Source organism: Oryza brachyantha, chromosome 11 (assembly GCF_000231095.2).
Source record: "Oryza brachyantha chromosome 11, ObraRS2, whole genome shotgun sequence".
Taxonomy (NCBI): Eukaryota; Viridiplantae; Streptophyta; class Magnoliopsida; order Poales; family Poaceae; genus Oryza; species Oryza brachyantha.
The window spans coordinates 2,423,019-2,440,286 of NC_023173.2; the positions used below are offsets into that span (position 1 = coordinate 2,423,019).

Genomic DNA, 17,268 nt, shown 5'->3' on the forward strand with positions numbered 1-17,268 from the left:
GTGGCACAAGTGTTGCACATACTCACCATAGATGTCAAGGATACACAAATAAGATCGATGTCGCTTAGCTCTAGAGAGATCTCTCGCTCTCTATCTTTCCAACTCTCTAAGAACGTATAATTCTTAGAGTCTGTTTGAGGGGTGCTTCTCCTAGCTACAGCTTTTCTCAAAAGCCGTTTTTGCCAAAAGCTGTCCCAAACGGTCCACAGCTTCTGAGAATCTATAGTTACAGATTCTAGAAAATAAACTAAAAAGCCAGAAGCTTAAGAAGCTGGATTTCAGAGTTTTTCCAGATTCTTAGAAATTGGTAACCAAGCAGCTGTTTCTCATAATCTAAAGTTCCACAAACATGCACTTATACTTTTGTGGAAGCTTTTGGGTCTAAGATGAGGTGTTCTCCATAACTTTATCACACCTGATGTTTTTCTAGGATGACCTGCAATCGATCAATATTTGTTTTGACCTTACCAAGTATTGGTGTTGTACTCGTGATTTTACATGATTTCTTCGTGCCCACGGTAATCCCAAGACTCAGGCCTTGTTCAGTTGCTAAAATTTTTTGGCAAAAGAGTCACGTCGAACGTTTGACTAAATGTCGGAAGAGATTTTCGGATACGAATGAAAAAAAATACAAATTTCAGATTCCGTCTGGTCTTAGATTTTGTTGCCATGTTGGTCTTAGATTATTGTCCGAGTTGAAATGTGTGTTTTGTAAGCAAGTTTGGTCAATATAATGGGTATATTTCTATGTGGACATCTATACTTCGTTTGTACGTACGCTTACCGATCGATCGATCATGAGCTGGAATTTCCCGGAAGCTTGCATTGGCATTATGACAGTGATATTTTGCATCGATCTTTGATTACTGCAGCAATTTCACTACTCCCTCTTCCTAGATTATAAGGGATTTTAACTTTCTGTTTACAATATTTGACTACTCGTCTTATTTAAAAAATTTAAAAGTATTATTTATTTTGTTTATTATTAAAAGTAGTTTAAGTATTATTTATAAATTTTTATATTTACACTAAATTTTTAAATAAAACGAATGGTTAAAAATTATAAGTGAATAGTTAAAATCCTCTATATTATGGGACATATTATGGGACAGAGGTAGTAGTATATATGGACCAAATTAATCAGTCAATTTGTTTGGTCATGACCAAATATTCTGAAAATCTATACAATATTAATCTCTTGGCTAATTGGAAATGTATTTGTTTTATTTATTCCAAATGATGTGTGTCACACTCAGTATACTCTTCGATGGAGTCTTGCGCCGAAGATAACGTACAATACAGTGCACACGGTGATGCTTTAAAATGTCAACTTTATCTTGCGAAGTTGTTTCATTGGTGCGCTAAACTATCTTTTGGTGAAAGACAACTTACCCTCTCATTTTTTTTACTTATTCTTGTAGGACGAGATATTTGGATTTTCAACTTTAAATTTAGAGTTGATTTTATGGTTTTTTTTATCATAGTTTATTTTTTAGCTTTAGCTTCTAGATCACTGGGAACACGTATATAAAAGTTGTTTAAAAATTATTTTTTATTTACAAATATATCGTTTGACTTTTTTCATAAATAACCAAGCGATCACCCCCAACGGAGAGTGCATGCATTGGTGCATGACCACTCTAAGAACTATTTACTTAAATATAGAACGGTAACTAGATTTGGGTATATTGCTCAATGCATCTATTCTAACTCCCCATTTTATTTAGAATGTTGAGCAGATTATTACAATGGATTATCAATTTGATTATAGAGCTAAATCAAATATTTTAAGAAATAAACTTAACAAATAGCTTAAAACAATTAATCCAAACAACGTTGAAGGAAAAGAGGCCTTTTTTAAGAAATCGTATTTTTTTTGAAGCATGATGCAAATAATTTGTTTCAATAATATGGTGAATGGCCTCATTCAATTTAGATTATTGAGTATTCGTTGAGGGTACATTAAGGTCTCCTTTGATTTTTGGAGAAAACATACGAAACTTGAAGGATTTCAATCATATAGGAAAAGGTTCCTAGTAAGGCCTTCGAAATATAGGGTTGAATCCTATATTTTCTTTTAAAATTTCTTTGGAATGGATGATCCTATAGAGGTTTGGATGGAAAGTTAGCGAAAGCTTCGAGCTCTTGAAAAATTTCCTTCGAGTCTCTTTAGCATTCGTTTCCACGGTCTGTTCCAACAATCATTTATGTTTTTTTCTTTTGTTTTACAATCCTCTATTTTATCTTATAATTCTGTCAAAATCTTATGTTTCTTGTAATCATGGGTTATAAATGAGCCTAAAAATAGTTTGTACAGGAAATGGTTTATTATGTTGGTCTTCTCTTCTAATAGTAAGTTTGAGAGGGAATGAATTAGATGAAGATCTCGCAAAATGAGGTATCATTAGTGAATACAAATTAACTTAAAATACGGATTAATATTATTATTTTTAATTATTTATATATATATTTAAGAAAATATATTGTTTATCGGTTTGAGAAACGTGCCTAATTAGAGTTTAATCGATGCCCTCCCAACGTGAATTTGGCCTTGTGAAAAGGTCCCACTTCATGAAATTGGTGGGTAGGCCCACTAAACTAACACCCGATTAACACTTTTACGCTACACCTCTCTTAGTTTTTTTTTAAAAAAATATCCAAGAAAAGTCTCAGGAACCTATACGTGATTGCTTTTTAAAAAGGGTAAAACAGACTCCTTGCATCGAATATTGCTCCATATTTCATTTAAAATATCAGCTTGCCTAATGAGATTCTTTACGGTTATAGTATATTTTTACCTTGGCATCTAAGTCAAGGTATTAGATGTACCTTGCACCAACATTTATGCCATGATGATTGTTTTGCTTTTTCATCAAACGAAATATTTGTAAATGAAAATACTTTATAAATAAAAAAATTATATATGTACTCTTAGCAATCTAAAAGTTAAGGCTAGAAAATAAAATTCGGTGAAAAACCTCTAAAATCAACTCTAAGTTTAAGATTGAAAAATTTAAATTTTGGTTTAAGTATAAACAGTAGCGAAAAGATAGGCAATAGTACTTCGACCCAGCAAAACCATAGCACTACCTTGATTGATAACTATTTGACATTTTGAATAATTGTCAATCAGACTTTTGAAAATTTGATCATGATAACTTTTTAAGTTCTCAGTTTTAGAAAAAAAAAATAGCAAGCATATGATTGCCTCCACAACTGCTACCATAATATCATAAACTTGTTAGATTAGTCTATTCTAATATAAAATTGATGACCAACATTTAAAAAATATAACAAAATCTTGTCCCAGAATGTCAAATATTCATGACTTGAGGGAGTATATTCTCAAGTACATAAAACCACTCTTCCTTAATTGATTTGATATATGGTTTGCACTACATACACGTAATAATACAACAAAGAATTAATTTTGCAGACCACATCTGCAGCAGTCTGAAATGGTGGCCAGGCTTCAGGCTTATATTTAGGGCTTTTTTGCCATCCCTAAAAGTAACTTAAGGTACCAAAAATTTTAGTATAAATTTTTGGAATCTTAAGATATCATATTTTTTAGTGGTATCTTAAGATACCATATTTTTTACATTAAAAAATGTGGTAGCTTAAGTTATCTTTTCAAGGACGGTAAAAACCTCTTATATTTAGCTGGTCCAGTGAATTCCGGGATGCGAGGAGTAAAATATGTGCTCCATCATCGGAAGAAGTCAGGGAAGGACCACATGATGAACCTGGCATACAGATCATTCTCCAGGAACTCGATGTGAGCAGCTCTGCCGATCATGGTGTTGAGGCTCCGGCGACGGCCATGGGAGGACTGGTCGAAGCTCACATCGCAGCGCATGAACACCCGCATCTCGGACGACGGCGCGCGGATCTGGTCCAGGCAGTTGTTCAGCATCTCGGTGAACACCTGCCCTCTCGTCGAGCTATCTGAAGAAGAGGCAGGGCAGATGTCGATTCTTGCTGAATGATATGGAACATACCCATCCTAGTTAAGCAAGCAGAGTTGTTAATTTGGCAAAAGGTGTCGGATAATCAAATCATGCGACGCAAGCAAATGTGGTTGAAAAATATACTGCTGATGTTTAAGCAAGAAGGTACCTGTGGTGATGATACCAAGATGATGTTTTTGAAGCTATCTAGTGTCTTCAGCTGAAGATAAAAAATTGCATAAGAAGTTTGAGTAGCTTCCATTATCCAAAAAGAAGTTGAGTTCATACAGAGCTACTCTGTAATTCCTAGTCCAGCTTTAACTTTGGAAAAATTAATTCTCATGGTTAAGTTTAGTTACTGAAGATATATATTCCAACACTAATGACAGAGAGTTGATCTACCTTGCACAGCCTGTAGAAAAATGTATTCTGGGGGTCTTGTTCATCGCTGAAAGTGAGCTGATGCATGCATTGAACTCCCTTGAGCCTTTTCATAAGCCACAGGCCAGAGTTGAACAGAGAATTTGAGCTGTACCAGTAACCTAAGTGAGGCCCAGATATCGACATATATGTGTATAGGTTCTTCAAAAATGGTTGCATCTTGGGCTCTGTTGAATGGGAAGAACTGATGAGTTAGTCAGATAGAGCCAGCTACCATATTTGGAAGTAAAATCCTTGTAAAGTTGGAAACTACCTGCTAGGGCACTTCTGATGATAATGTTTCCAATGGAATGACCAACAAAACTAAGCTTTAACTCTCTGAAGCCTCCATTTCTTGAATACCTATCAATTTTCCTTTTGAGGAATGCAACTACCTCGTTTGATAGCCTCCTACCCATTTCCTTTAAATCTCCAGATGTTCTGTCTTCATTTGTCTGAGACAGTAGGCATTCAGCTCCAGGATCACGTAGTAGCCATTGGTTTCTAATAAGACGTAAATCCAGATGATGCCCCTGATTTCATTTGAGTCAACAGAAGTTGCCAATGTTTCATCAATGTATATATGAGATAAAAAAACATCACTACAAGTCCGAAGACACTTGCCTGAAATCCATGCACAAAAACAACAGCTCGTAATGTATGCCCAATATTTCCACCATAGCTAGGCATTCTTCCCACATGTTTTCCATGTATCTTGTGCTGTACAGTAGTATTGCTTGCCTCTGAAGCACTTCTTACCAAAAGCTTGCTAGAACCATGTTGTGGAACAACCATGACATGCTGTTCTATGTGAACAACAGGAATTTCTGAAGGATTAGCATAAATTTGCAAATCTTGAATGGACCGTCCATTAATCTGCAAAAATGCTTCCTGTTAGTATCCTTTTCTGGAATAATGCAAATTGTTCCAGATATCAACACAGACCTATTACCAACCTTCATCTGTGATATACTTCTTCTGTGGAGTTCTGCCCGTGAAGAAGAACTCTGTACAGGCTACAAATATATGGAACCGTCACAATGTGACAAGAAAATACTATTAATTAACAAAACAGATGGTAAAAAGGGACAGATAATCACTGTAAACATCAAGATAAGACAATTACATCAGGATGTGATTTTCTTGAACTAGGGCTCCTTAGAAGTGAATGGCGAGGAGACGACTTGCCACTCAAACTGCGCAAGTAACGATGTGGAATGTCAACTTTTGAATGAACAATCCATATCGACCATTCCGATTTCCGGTCAGCATCCCAAATACTGTGCAAATGATTCATTATCTTGATTTTATTTTCCCTGTAATAGATCTCAAAACTTTGGTTTAACAGGAAAAAATTAAACAACAGGAACAAACAATTAACAAATCATCACACCAGCATATGAGAGAACAGAGAAGTAACCAACGACCATCTTGATTCTAAGACAGCCAACCTCACCTATGAAATTTCAAGAACGCATTCCATAAAAATGAAACTTGGCTGCTCACAGTTTGAAATAATTCCAACAAATCTTCCTTGGAAAGGGTGTACAGCAGAATGTCATTAGTGCTCCGAACCACATTATCAGATCTCTGGATTAGTTGTATAAGAACAATAAACAGTTAGTAAAAGTACCGTATGTGACAAAAAAATGTCACTTTGACTTTCCAGAGAGAAAAACCAAGTATACCTCTATTAGATTATGTAAAACGCCAGTAAGGTGGCCAATGCACTTCGTGGGTGCAGAGAACCCTTTGCTATATTTAGGCAAGCCTGCCTTTGATGAATCGTTTGAATCATGTTTAACTAGCGTTAAATCAGCATCATCTAAATCTTCAAGAGTTTTACCAATACCAGCACTCATCTTCATCACTTCCTCAAGCAAAATTTCTCTAGAAGTTAATAATGCCTTTATAATATAACATGCTTTTGAGCATAAGCCTTGCTCAGGTGCCTGCAAATTGGCAGATTTTAGGGATAATAAGTGAAATCAAGTTGTTCAGGTTATGATATGCCTATTGGTAATATGCACAAGCACAAGCATATGTGGTACTGCACCCAATCCTTGATAACATTTTAGATTACCATATATACGTTCAACATCCTTTCTTTCCGGAAAACATATGTTCATACTAAAATATTGCCAGATTCATCAAATATTCTAGAAGTCTCTTCTCTCAGACAAGCTTTTCTAAGGTCACCAGTATGGCAGTATCTAAGAATATTAAAGCTAAAGTATCACAAACCTGTATACCTTCTGTGGTGATTTGGTCACACCAGCTTTTAGGTACACGATATGCATTGTTAGATCAACAAGCACAGGGTGGAAAGCATCAAAGTGGACAGGAAAATATGTGTGTAACCCCAGGAGTGCTGTGTATGGGATCCTGAATTCGTGCACAGGGACAAAATATATGTCATCTGGATCGTCAATTTCAGTCCTACAATATAAAATGGAAGACACTTCAGTACTGACTGATGGGTGCTGATTTATAGGCATAGGCACTTTACAATGAATAACATATACTGAGCAAGAAATAAGATCGAAAAAGGAAAGCAAAGAATATACCTGTTTTCAATTGTTGGAACATAGATGAGCTCAAATTTTAATATTACAGACGAGGTTGCTGGACCCTAGAATGGAGAGAGCAGAAGTTCAAATTAGACCTACTAAATATCATACAGGTGGGAAAGAAAATTAAACTAACCTCATCTTCGGTGTTGGGTATGTAGAAAGACACCATAACTGATAGGAAAATATCCTGTCTAGAAAATTTAATCTGAAATGGTTGTGTATAGAAGCTATTGTCAACATCATCTATTTTCCAAAGGCCAAATGCACCCTTCGAACCAATATCAGGAACTGCATAATCCACCTAGCATGTCATTATGTATTAGCTAAATGTTGACAGTTTAAGAAGATGCTAAACAAGAAAAAAGAAAGAAAAAGAAAACAAGCAAAAGAAATTTCTGACCTAACACAATTGATTACGATTGCCAAGTTATTAAGCATTCTGAATTGATTTTAGTTGAAAACAAACTAATCAAGAACAGATGAACATTGTGTACAAAATAAAATAAAAATCTTGGCAAGGTGAACAGATGTTGATTTTAACATTACCAGAACGATGGTAAATATGCAGATTGGTGACTGTCAATTAATCTGATTAACTGAAGCAGTATATGATATCAGCTAATGCAAATTTGCGATAATCAAACAGCTGCAAGAAATGCACAAACCTTCATACTGCACGACCCTGGCAGGAGACACGGGCGCCCTGCACTCATCCTCCTCCCACGCTGCACTAATCTTCAACCGGTACCATCTGTACACACAAATACAACCACCTGATGAAATTGGACCTCATTTTTCGCTTAAGATCATGCTTATAAATCAAATTTTGAATTTTTTTCAACTTTAAATTTGGAGTTAATTTTATGTATTTTCATTGTATCTTATTTTCTAACTTTTGCTTTTATATCACTAAAAGTACCTATATAAAAGTTTTATTTGCAAATTATTTTTCGTTTGTAAATATTCTGTATGCCCCTGGATCAAATTCTCCACATTTCACCGTGAAACAATTCACAACAATAAAATATTATCATACTGCAAAACTAGGTGAATCTCAAATTCATCAAAGAAAGCAAAAAAAAAAAAGAAGCCCAGCATTGCTTACCCTTGTTGGAACAGGTCGAGGTTGTGGAAGCGGTCGATGTAGATGGCCACCTCGTGCGCCGTCTCCATCACGCCCCACCGGAGACCCGCAGCCGGAGTGAGTCGGCGTCGAGATCGGCCACCCCCCCGACCCGCTCCCCCACTAACGCCGGCGAGATCGCCCCTCCCCTCCTCCCATTTTACCTCTCCTCTCCTCTCCTCTCCTTCCACCTGCCTCTTCTATTCTTGTCTTCACCACTGGGCCGCGCGCGTCACGGCCCAAACCATGAGGCCTCTTATTGGGCCGCACGTGGAGGCCCAAAATACGAGGCCTCTTATTGGGCCGCACGTGGAGGCCCAAAACACGAGGCCTCTTATTGAGCCGCACGTGGAGGCCCAATACTGGAGGAGGCCGTAACACCATTCGCGTACTGGGCCGGCCCAACACTGGAGGAGGCCATAAAACCCTCGAGAACCCCACCGGCGGCGCCGCCGCCGCCTCCGTCGATCGCCGGCGCAGCCATGCTGCCGCGGGCTCTCCTCCCGCGCAGCGACGCCCTGCTCCTCCTCCATCGCCGATGCATTAGCTCTCAAGCCGCCGCAGTTGGGGCGCCGGGCGCCTACGGCGGCGAGCGGTGGCGAGGGGAGGAGCTCCGGCAGAGTCAGGGGGCGGGTGAGGAGGAGACGAGGGCGGTGAAGGTGTCGGTGTGGTGGGACTTCGAGAGCTGCCGCCTCCCGCGGGGCGCCAACCCGTGCCGACTCGTCCCGCGCGTCACGGCGGCGCTGCGGGCCGCCGGCATCCGCGGCCCCGTCGAGATCACCGCCTTCGGCAACGCCTACGTGTTCCCACGCGCCGTCCAGGAGGCTCTCTCCGCCACCGGAGTCGCGTTCTCTCACGTGCCTTCCAGTTGAGTTTTCCCAACCTATCCCAAATTCGGTACTCATCTAAGAAGTGCCATTTGGAATTAATTCATGATGTGGATTGTCTAGGGTAAAAGATCATCCTTTTGGTATTAATTCATTATGTGGAGTTGTAGGATTTTCCTTTTGGTATTACTTCATTATGCGGATTGTCTAGGATCATCTTTTTGGTAATCATGGTGTGGATTCTCTAGCATAAAAGATCATCCTTTTTAATGTTTCTGAATTCCTGATTGATTGGGTTATATGTAAAACCATCACCCTTTTTCTAATGCTTCCTTTTTTAATGCTTCTAGTTGATTGTGTTATAATTTGTGTGTAATCGGGTTTGGGAGGTGGAATTGGAGGTAGCACAATTATCCTCTGCTTCTATGATATACGATATGGTATTGAGTTTCTCCAGTTGTCAGCAATGTATCATCATACGCATTCATCATACAAATTTGCAGAGTACTGGATGGTTGCAACTTGCAAATCAATCATTGCTATGCTTTCAAGTTTATGATTTTCATGTTTAAGGAGAAAGTTTAGAGTAGCTTCCATTTTGCATATCTAATGTTCTTGCTCCATTGCATGCATGATACTCCATACTAATAACTAGTTGGTGTTGCAGGTGGAAAGGATGGTTCCAACCTATCATGCATGGCTTATCTGACCTATTGGATTGCTCAGAATCCTCCACCGGTCCATTTCTTCCTTATATCTGGCAACAAAGGCCTTGCAAACATTCTGCATCGCCTTCGGATGAGCAATTATAATGTACTACTTGCCTGTCCCAGTGCTGAATCTAGTGTATTGTGTGGTGCAGCAACAATTATGTGGCCATGGGATGCTTTAGTTAAAGGGTTGGATTTTGCACCAAAATATTATAACCAACCACCTGATGGTATATCTTTTTCTTCGTATGGTCACTACAGGGAACCCCTTGATGACCCGTTCCTGACCTCAGAGTTCAAGGACTCCATGGCTTTACAGCCACATACCAAGCAAGTGAAACCACCTATTTTACCCAAATCTGTGGCCAATGGGGTTAGGCAAGCACTGTACTCCTTTCCTGAAGGTATCAGTCTTCAAAATCTTCGAGCAGAGCTTAAAAAGAATAATGTGTCTATGGATAGGCGATATTTTGGCTTCAAAAGCTTTTCTTCCCTTCTCCAAGCAATGCCTGATGTTGTGAAGTTTATAGATCCTCTACCAGGTGAAAGAAGCCAACCTGCTGTAGTTGGGATTTTCAATAGATCAATGGAGCCTGCTACGCAAAGTTACAAAGGAATGAGTTCTGCTCAAAGCAGTGGTGAGGTCAAACGCCTCTGCAAGACTCTGAATGAGAAGCCATCATCATCACATGTCCCTTCTCTGTCAGATACTTTATCTGCAGACCACAAGAAAATTCTACCGGTTGATGCCTCATCTTCTCAATATGATTCATTATGTAGGAGCCAAAGGGAAGCTCCGCATGTTGATTTGAACACACCAACTGAAACACCTGCAAACTCTACTGAAGCTGGTGTGGAGGGTGCTGCTGGAACTAGTCCTGCCTTTTCAAGAGCTCAAAGCACTGTCAACAAAAAAGGGTTGTTTGAAGGGATTTCTATACTATGGAATGACCCAGAGCCTGTTAAGCCTATGCTTTATCCGTCTCAAGATGATATCCATTCTAAAGGCTCTAATGATTTACCAACTCAGGATGACAATAATAACCAACATAACACTCTTTTGAGAAGGACCTTGAAGATCTTTTCCGGAACTGATAACTTAGATGGAAACAATCTTCATAGCACTTCATCAATTAGTAGCAGTTTCTCAAATATGTCTGCTAATAACCAATCTGATAATTTAAATGTCAAGGAGAATGTAGGAAATACAACCATCCATTCTAATAGATCAGTTGACATGAGCAACGCTGAACATAAAGTCGAGTTTGGAGAAAAAAGCAAAGGAATATTTAGCTGGGCTGCAAAGTGGTGGGCATCTGGGAAACCAGACTCAGATAACAAAATTCAGTACATATCAATGGTGGACAAGGGAAGAATCAGAAAAAGAATCTGCATTTGTAGAAACAGCTGCTACTGCGAGTGCACAGCAAGTAGGAATTGAATTGTTCAAGAAATCTTACTTCTGGGATGCACTAGAGCAATATTTGTCTACCACTCATGGATCAGATCTTGTTTCAAAAGCAAAGACACGGTATTCTTCTTAAATTACTTTTATCTAACATGACATAAATGTGGCTACCTTGCCTGCAATTCTATCTTTAGCAAATTCCAACATACACAGATAATAAATGTAGTTGACATTGAATGAAAATAGAATATCCTGAATACTGCAAGTCCACTGTTCTGATCTCAAGCTGCTCGTGTACAATGTTAACATGCTGAGTTTTGTGGTAAAAAAATTGTTGATTACCACCAAAAGTGAGTAATGGACAAGACATAAGGTGCATGGTAGATTGGTAGTGTTATACACATGACATTCATTAGCACAAAAAATCAAACCCTCTTCTTTATCTGTTCACTGACCTTTCAGAAGATCTATTTGCGCTAGATGCACTACAGCCACTATGCTGATTAGTAGTAGTATTCAATAAGCTGCAATGTGGTTTATGTATTTGTAATGGCACTCAGTAATGAATTATAATTTCCAGTGCCCAGTCCATCATGTTTTACAATCATATGACTTTCCCTGTTTCCCATAATTGTGTCTATTTATAGCCTGAGCAGAAATTAATCTCCCGCGACAGCACCAAGAGATAACCGAAGTGTTAAGAACTGAATATGGTAGCATGTGGGTTGATAAGGTTCCTGATTTTACTATAGATGTTGCCAATGTAAATCTTATCAAAGTAGATACTAAAATAAATGCAGTCTCCAAACAAATGAAAGCTCAATCATTTCATCTCATGTTATTCTTATTTATACTTTTGACATGAATCCAAATGTCTCACCTCAAATATAATTAGAAGCTTTGATAATCATTTCTTAGTAAAGCTTCCCTCATAATTACTCCTTTTGTTTCACAATATAAGACTTTCTAGCCTTGCCTAGATTTATATGGATACTAATGAATCTAGACAATATATATAAATTATACACATTCATCAATTGATGAATATAGACAAGGCTAGCAAGTTTTACGATATGAAATGGATGCAGTAGTTGTTTGTTTTTGCCAGGAAGGAGTTAGTGCATGGACTACAGAAGCATGGCTGTCAGCCTCAAGAATGCCTTCATGCGAAATGCATCCACCAGTTAGTAGATTTGTTTATATCAGAAAATCAATGGATCAAAGAATCCCATCACAAACACCTCCTTTTCTACTGATGATGAAAATCATGAGGTGGTCCAAGAGGCAGGAAGAGATGCAGCAGCAGTACAGAGTTCACTCTTCAAAATTATTAATTCATGGAACACTAGTAAGAATGGTTGTTCTAGCAAGAAAAATCATGGCATCGATGGTATAGTGAACTGCTCTAGAATCAATAGAGGTTACGGTCACAATTCAATCGTGGAAAATGTACAGAAGGCTACAAGCTTACCTAAGTTATTCGGCGGTGTCTTGGGCAGTTTGCAGAAGGCAAAGAACTCGAGTTTGCGCGGCTGAAATGGTAATATGCAGTCATACTAACCCCATAAACCAGCCTCTTCTGCCATCAATTTGATGGCCACACCATTCTGAGATTGTCTGATATTTTCTGCCATTTTGGGCTAGTTGGAGTTGCTTGAGGATGTTTTTAGTTAGAGGTTAGTTTTATTAACACTAGTGATCGGATTTACGGTAGAATATTCTTCTATTTATTTTATTCGATAAGCATCCACGGTTTATTGGTTTATTTGTGATGCCAGGTTTGTGCTGGTGTAGTTTAGCAGTACTGAACATTTTTCCGGAAATTTGAGGATATATATGTCAATCTAACTTTGCCTGTGGTATAAAACTGCCATGTTAAAAAATTTTGTTGATTTTCTGGATCTTTGAGGTTATATTTTATTTCACAATGCTGAGATCAAGTCATCTCTGAAACTCTCCATATCTTTAAAAACGAAAGAAAATTTTGAGCAAATTGTGAAAGATTGCAGTAATCACTCTGGAAGACCAATCTAAAAGGTGATGCCACTTTCTGAGATTTTAGAGAAAAAAAGGAAAAATAAATCATTTTTGCTTGATCCTGATATTGATATTTGGTCAAAATCAGGAAACCAGACAAGCATCACAAATCCTCCATAACCTATGGAAACATGGTATCTAGGTATCTTTCTATTTAATCTGGGATGCAATGATCGGCTAGAAATCAGCCAAAACTGGTACCCGGTCACAAACTAGTCACCAGTACAATTCTGCACGATGTACAATGCTGAAAACATCAGAGAATGCAGACATTACATGGAGGTAAATTGAAAGGAACATTGGTTGCGTTGTGTTGCAGGGATTACCAATGAAGTTGCACATCTTTCCTCCTCTATGCTGGTTTGTTGTTAAACGAACATTTTAACCTTTTGGTTTACCAAAACATGGATAAAATTGGTGCTTGGTTTGATGCCAATATATTACCAAAGGTTCAAAATGGCGGCAAACCAAACATCCACGAGCAGATTCAAAAGCTCAAGTAGTATTTTCCTGGAATACTCCAACATCTCCTTTTTGCCTCTTCATCGCAGCTAAGGAAACTTGCATCTAGCCTAATGCTTTTATCTCTAATTCTGCATGAATTGTTAAGAACTCATTTCCAGCCTCCAGATCAATTATGAGTTGACAGAGGTCCAAGCGTTGAATTCATCCATTCTTAGCACAAACGAACTTGAGCTATGTCGTCCACCACCACCATGTGCCTAACAATTTTTAATGATTAAGCAGCATATGATCAATTAAAACCCTATTAAATTTTAAGGCAACGCAAAATTATAGAAACAATCAGGGAAGGTAGCATACTTTAGCAATCTCTGCTGTATTAATGGTATTGTCCATTGTCCTCAAGCAGACCTTCAGGAGACCACGTTGCATGAAGACCACTGCTCCGATAGGTCTATGAAAGAAAAAGATAACTCTTAAATACAATTAATGGATCAACGTAAAGTATGAATGATTTCTGAGTTCATGTGCTTTAAAACTTGAATAAAGATTATACCTTAGTCCAGCAGCAGCACTCCTCTGACTCAACTCCAAGCTGATTTCATGGCTCAACTTTGAATTCCCATCTGCTCTGATTGCCTGATAGTATGAAAATAAATGTAATACAGAAAATGATACATCTTTTTATGCTAATTATAACATTCGGAAGTAAAATTATACGACCACCAAAACACCATGGGTATTGTTTTACTAGCCAAACGATTTATAGAGGAAGACTATGATGCCGGGTCATGTTCAAGAATGAAAACAAGGTTTATAACAATACTTCAGGAACACAAGAATTCATGAGCATATATTGTGAAGCATTTAAGCACAAACATATATAATTTGCACATGGCATAGCCATTTAGGATCCATGACTGATATCAGCTAGGAAATTATGCTGTTCATCTGTCCCCATTTGCATTGAACTATTGATAGATGCTGCAGTCAACTAAAGAAGGAAGAAAAGAACGAGCTATGGCATCTAACTTTGAACAACAGATGCTTATGTCCAGTTATAAAAACCAATAATGCGAGAGTGCCTCTTTCTGCATACTGCATGCTTTTGCTAAAGCACTCCAATCAGAAGGCTTCAAAAACAAAAAGGAGGGTGCTAAGAAGCTATCACAAGTTAGACAGTGCATAAATGATTGAAAACAGTATAAGAGTGCAAAGAGCATCTTGTTAACTTACAAGGCATTCACCGTACGATCCTCTTCCAAGCTGAATCTTGAAAGGCTTGTGTATTAGCTTCACTGCAGCCTCGAGGCGATCATGAGCAAGCAACTTACTCCTAGAAAGCAGATTGCAAACATCAAGTTGCAGCAGCTGTTGAAGGTACCATTAATGCAGTCATTCACCATGTAAGGGATAAAGTAAAGAAACTGCTAAGTATGACTGCAGCAGTTAGATCCTTACCTGTTCAAAAACTAGAGGATTTGTGATACAGTTCAGTTTGGCACGCTCATCCCTGAGTGCTGTCTGAAATTCCTTAGCATTTGGCAGCTTCCACTGGCGTAGGTCAGCATCTTCTATGTATTTGAGAATATTAAAAACCCGTTCCTCATCTTCTTGTTCCAACAGGTTCTCACAAATATACTGTGCAAAAGAGACCTTTTTATTACTCAAACGACACCAGATAATGAACTGGAATATAAAATATTCCCAACTCACAGAATCAGATTTTGTCCCGGCAAGTTTCTTTGAGAAATAACCAAATGTAGCTTGAGCACTGCTCCTTGTTGTGTCAATGTTAAGCTCAAGATTACTTGGGCAATGCCCCAAACGGGGGATTCTGGCTAGTGTACTTTGCCGGTGATCAAATGCAATTACACTGCATCAATTGCAATGTCAGAAGGATATATTCCTCTACTAGATTGCTCATAAGCTTTCATAAATTATACTTCTGATCAAAAGTTTTCTCAACAAAGAAAATTCAGTGCGCAGAAAAAAGAAATTTCAGGGGAACATTGTCATGACTGGCAAAAGTCCTCATATATAAGTAACTTGCTTTATAAAAGTGGCCAGTAACTCCAGTTATACACTACCATATACAGGTAAAATGGTCAAAGGACATGTAAAGCAACATCTCAGTCACATAGGCACTAAAATACTCACACCATAAACAGCATACATCATGAACTATTCTGAACATTGTGCCGCTGTGTGTGTAAAGATTGTAGCAAGGACACACTACATTTTGTTCCTTCATTTTCTTTCTTCCATACAAAAGTTAGTACTTACTTTTTCATACTCGAATAATCCCATAAAGCATATTTGTCGGCAAACATAAATCTTAAACAGATTAATTTATGTATGTTTCATCAACTACTGAAAAATCATATAAATATTGCCTAATTTTCTAATTGTTCATCATCGCATTTCTTCTATAACTCGCTCCTGCAAGGAAGTCGACGCACCTGGGGATGAACCGAGAGAGCTCCAAAGCGAAGTTGTTTGGCCCGATGAAATCCAACAGGTAGCACGTCTGGAACCCCGCAGACTCAAAATCTTCAGCTCTGTTTGTTCCATCAATTTCGAGCATTTCCATTTAGAACACACACCACCATGAACTAAGAAAGAAGCGTGTGCGAGAGCTGATTAAAATGGCGAGGGTGGTACAGGGCGAGGGGGAAAACCTGAAGGGATGAACGGAGGAGAAGGGGAGAACGAGGAGTCGTCGGTGGAGGCGGCGGTGGAAGAGGTGGGCGGCGAGCGCGGCGTATGCGCCGGCGAAGGTGGGGTAGTTGTAGAGCGCGAGGTGCGCGGCGGGGCCATCGGAGTCGGCGGTGTCCTTGGAGGGCTGTGTGTGCGAGCGGATGGCCTCGAGGGAGGCCTCCGAGCGGAAGGCTCGCCGGAGCTCGGGCGCCGCCGGCGAGGTGACGCCACTGCTGAGGAGGAGGCGGCGGCGTAGCATTAGTTTTTCTTTTCCTTTTTTCAGTAGATGGGCCTGAAATAGAACCCGGCCCATCCTTGGCAAGTGTATGTGTCGGTCTATATACTAGTTATTTTGAACATTAGTAACTCGTAAATATTTAGTTTGTAATTAATAAAAACTACATATTTATATGAATACACGATGAACATTACTAATATGGCTAACTTAAACATATATTAACTTTTCATAAAAAAAGACATGTCATTAAAGTGAGTAATCATGTCTTCTTTTAATTGACGTTATTGATCTTTTATCTACTTAAGAATTTATGTAATTATTGATTGCTAATTTATCACTTAAATAATTTTAATATGATTTATAATTTTGTATGTTTAGAAAAGAAATTTAAATAAAACAAATGGTAAAAATGTAAATCCAAAATTCTAAAGTGTCAATTAAAAAAATTGGAGAGAGCAGTAACTAGCGACAAGTATTTAAAATAGGAGAGAGTATACACACAGCTGCGTACGTACATGCGTACAAAATACAATTACTACGGCGAAGCCGCCGCCGGTGACGGCGGCTCAGTGCGCGGGCCGTCACCGATCCAGCTCCCGGCGGCGGCGCGGCGGCGGCTCCTGCTCCGACGACGCCACACGAGCGCCATGACCGCCGCGAGCAGGATCACGGCGGGGGCGAGCACAATGAACAGCGGCGGCGCCCCGCCGCTCCCCCGCCGCCGCCGCGGCCTCCACCTCCTCCTCCTCCTCCTGCGGCCGCGGGGGCTAATACCATCCGCCGCCCCGGCGCCGCCGTCGTCGCTGCTGCTGTAACCACC

General features: G+C 39.1%; 2 protein-coding genes and 1 pseudogene across 4 annotated transcripts; 1 reads left to right on the plus strand and 2 right to left on the minus strand.

The window, feature by feature from the left end:
* Positions 1 to 3,277: 3,277 nt before the first annotated feature.
* Positions 3,278 to 8,219, minus strand: LOC102699930 (protein FAM135B-like). 3 transcript variants are annotated; one of them, XM_015833365.2, is made up of 14 exons: positions 8,049 to 8,219; positions 7,609 to 7,694; positions 7,077 to 7,231; positions 6,938 to 7,002; positions 6,623 to 6,809; positions 6,059 to 6,322; positions 5,827 to 5,960; positions 5,497 to 5,686; positions 5,327 to 5,386; positions 4,995 to 5,246; positions 4,645 to 4,903; positions 4,353 to 4,558; positions 4,120 to 4,170; positions 3,278 to 4,006 (listed from the first exon to the last, which is right to left on the minus strand). In XM_015833365.2, the coding sequence occupies exons 1-14, from the start codon at positions 8,114 to 8,116 to the stop codon at positions 3,710 to 3,712; spliced, it is 2,274 nt and encodes a 757-aa protein (XP_015688851.1). In that variant the 5' UTR covers positions 8,117 to 8,219; the 3' UTR covers positions 3,278 to 3,709. The 3 variants fall into 3 exon arrangements, with proteins under 3 accessions (XP_015688851.1, XP_015688852.1, XP_015688853.1); XM_015833366.1 differs by lacking the exon at positions 8,049 to 8,219 and having other exon boundaries at positions 7,077 to 7,244; positions 7,609 to 7,695; XM_015833367.1 differs by lacking the exon at positions 8,049 to 8,219 and having other exon boundaries at positions 7,077 to 7,148; positions 7,609 to 7,664.
* A 322-nt stretch (positions 8,220 to 8,541) lies between these two features.
* LOC102702075 lies at positions 8,542 to 12,351 on the plus strand (annotated as a pseudogene).
* An 828-nt stretch (positions 12,352 to 13,179) lies between these two features.
* Positions 13,180 to 16,507, minus strand: LOC102700210. The gene is made up of 8 exons (XM_006647253.2): positions 16,192 to 16,507; positions 15,973 to 16,071; positions 15,227 to 15,386; positions 14,972 to 15,151; positions 14,747 to 14,881; positions 14,067 to 14,149; positions 13,871 to 13,964; positions 13,180 to 13,770 (listed from the first exon to the last, which is right to left on the minus strand). The coding sequence occupies exons 1-8, from the start codon at positions 16,467 to 16,469 to the stop codon at positions 13,684 to 13,686; spliced, it is 1,116 nt and encodes a 371-aa protein (XP_006647316.1). The 5' UTR covers positions 16,470 to 16,507; the 3' UTR covers positions 13,180 to 13,683.
* Positions 16,508 to 17,268: the final 761 nt, after the last annotated feature.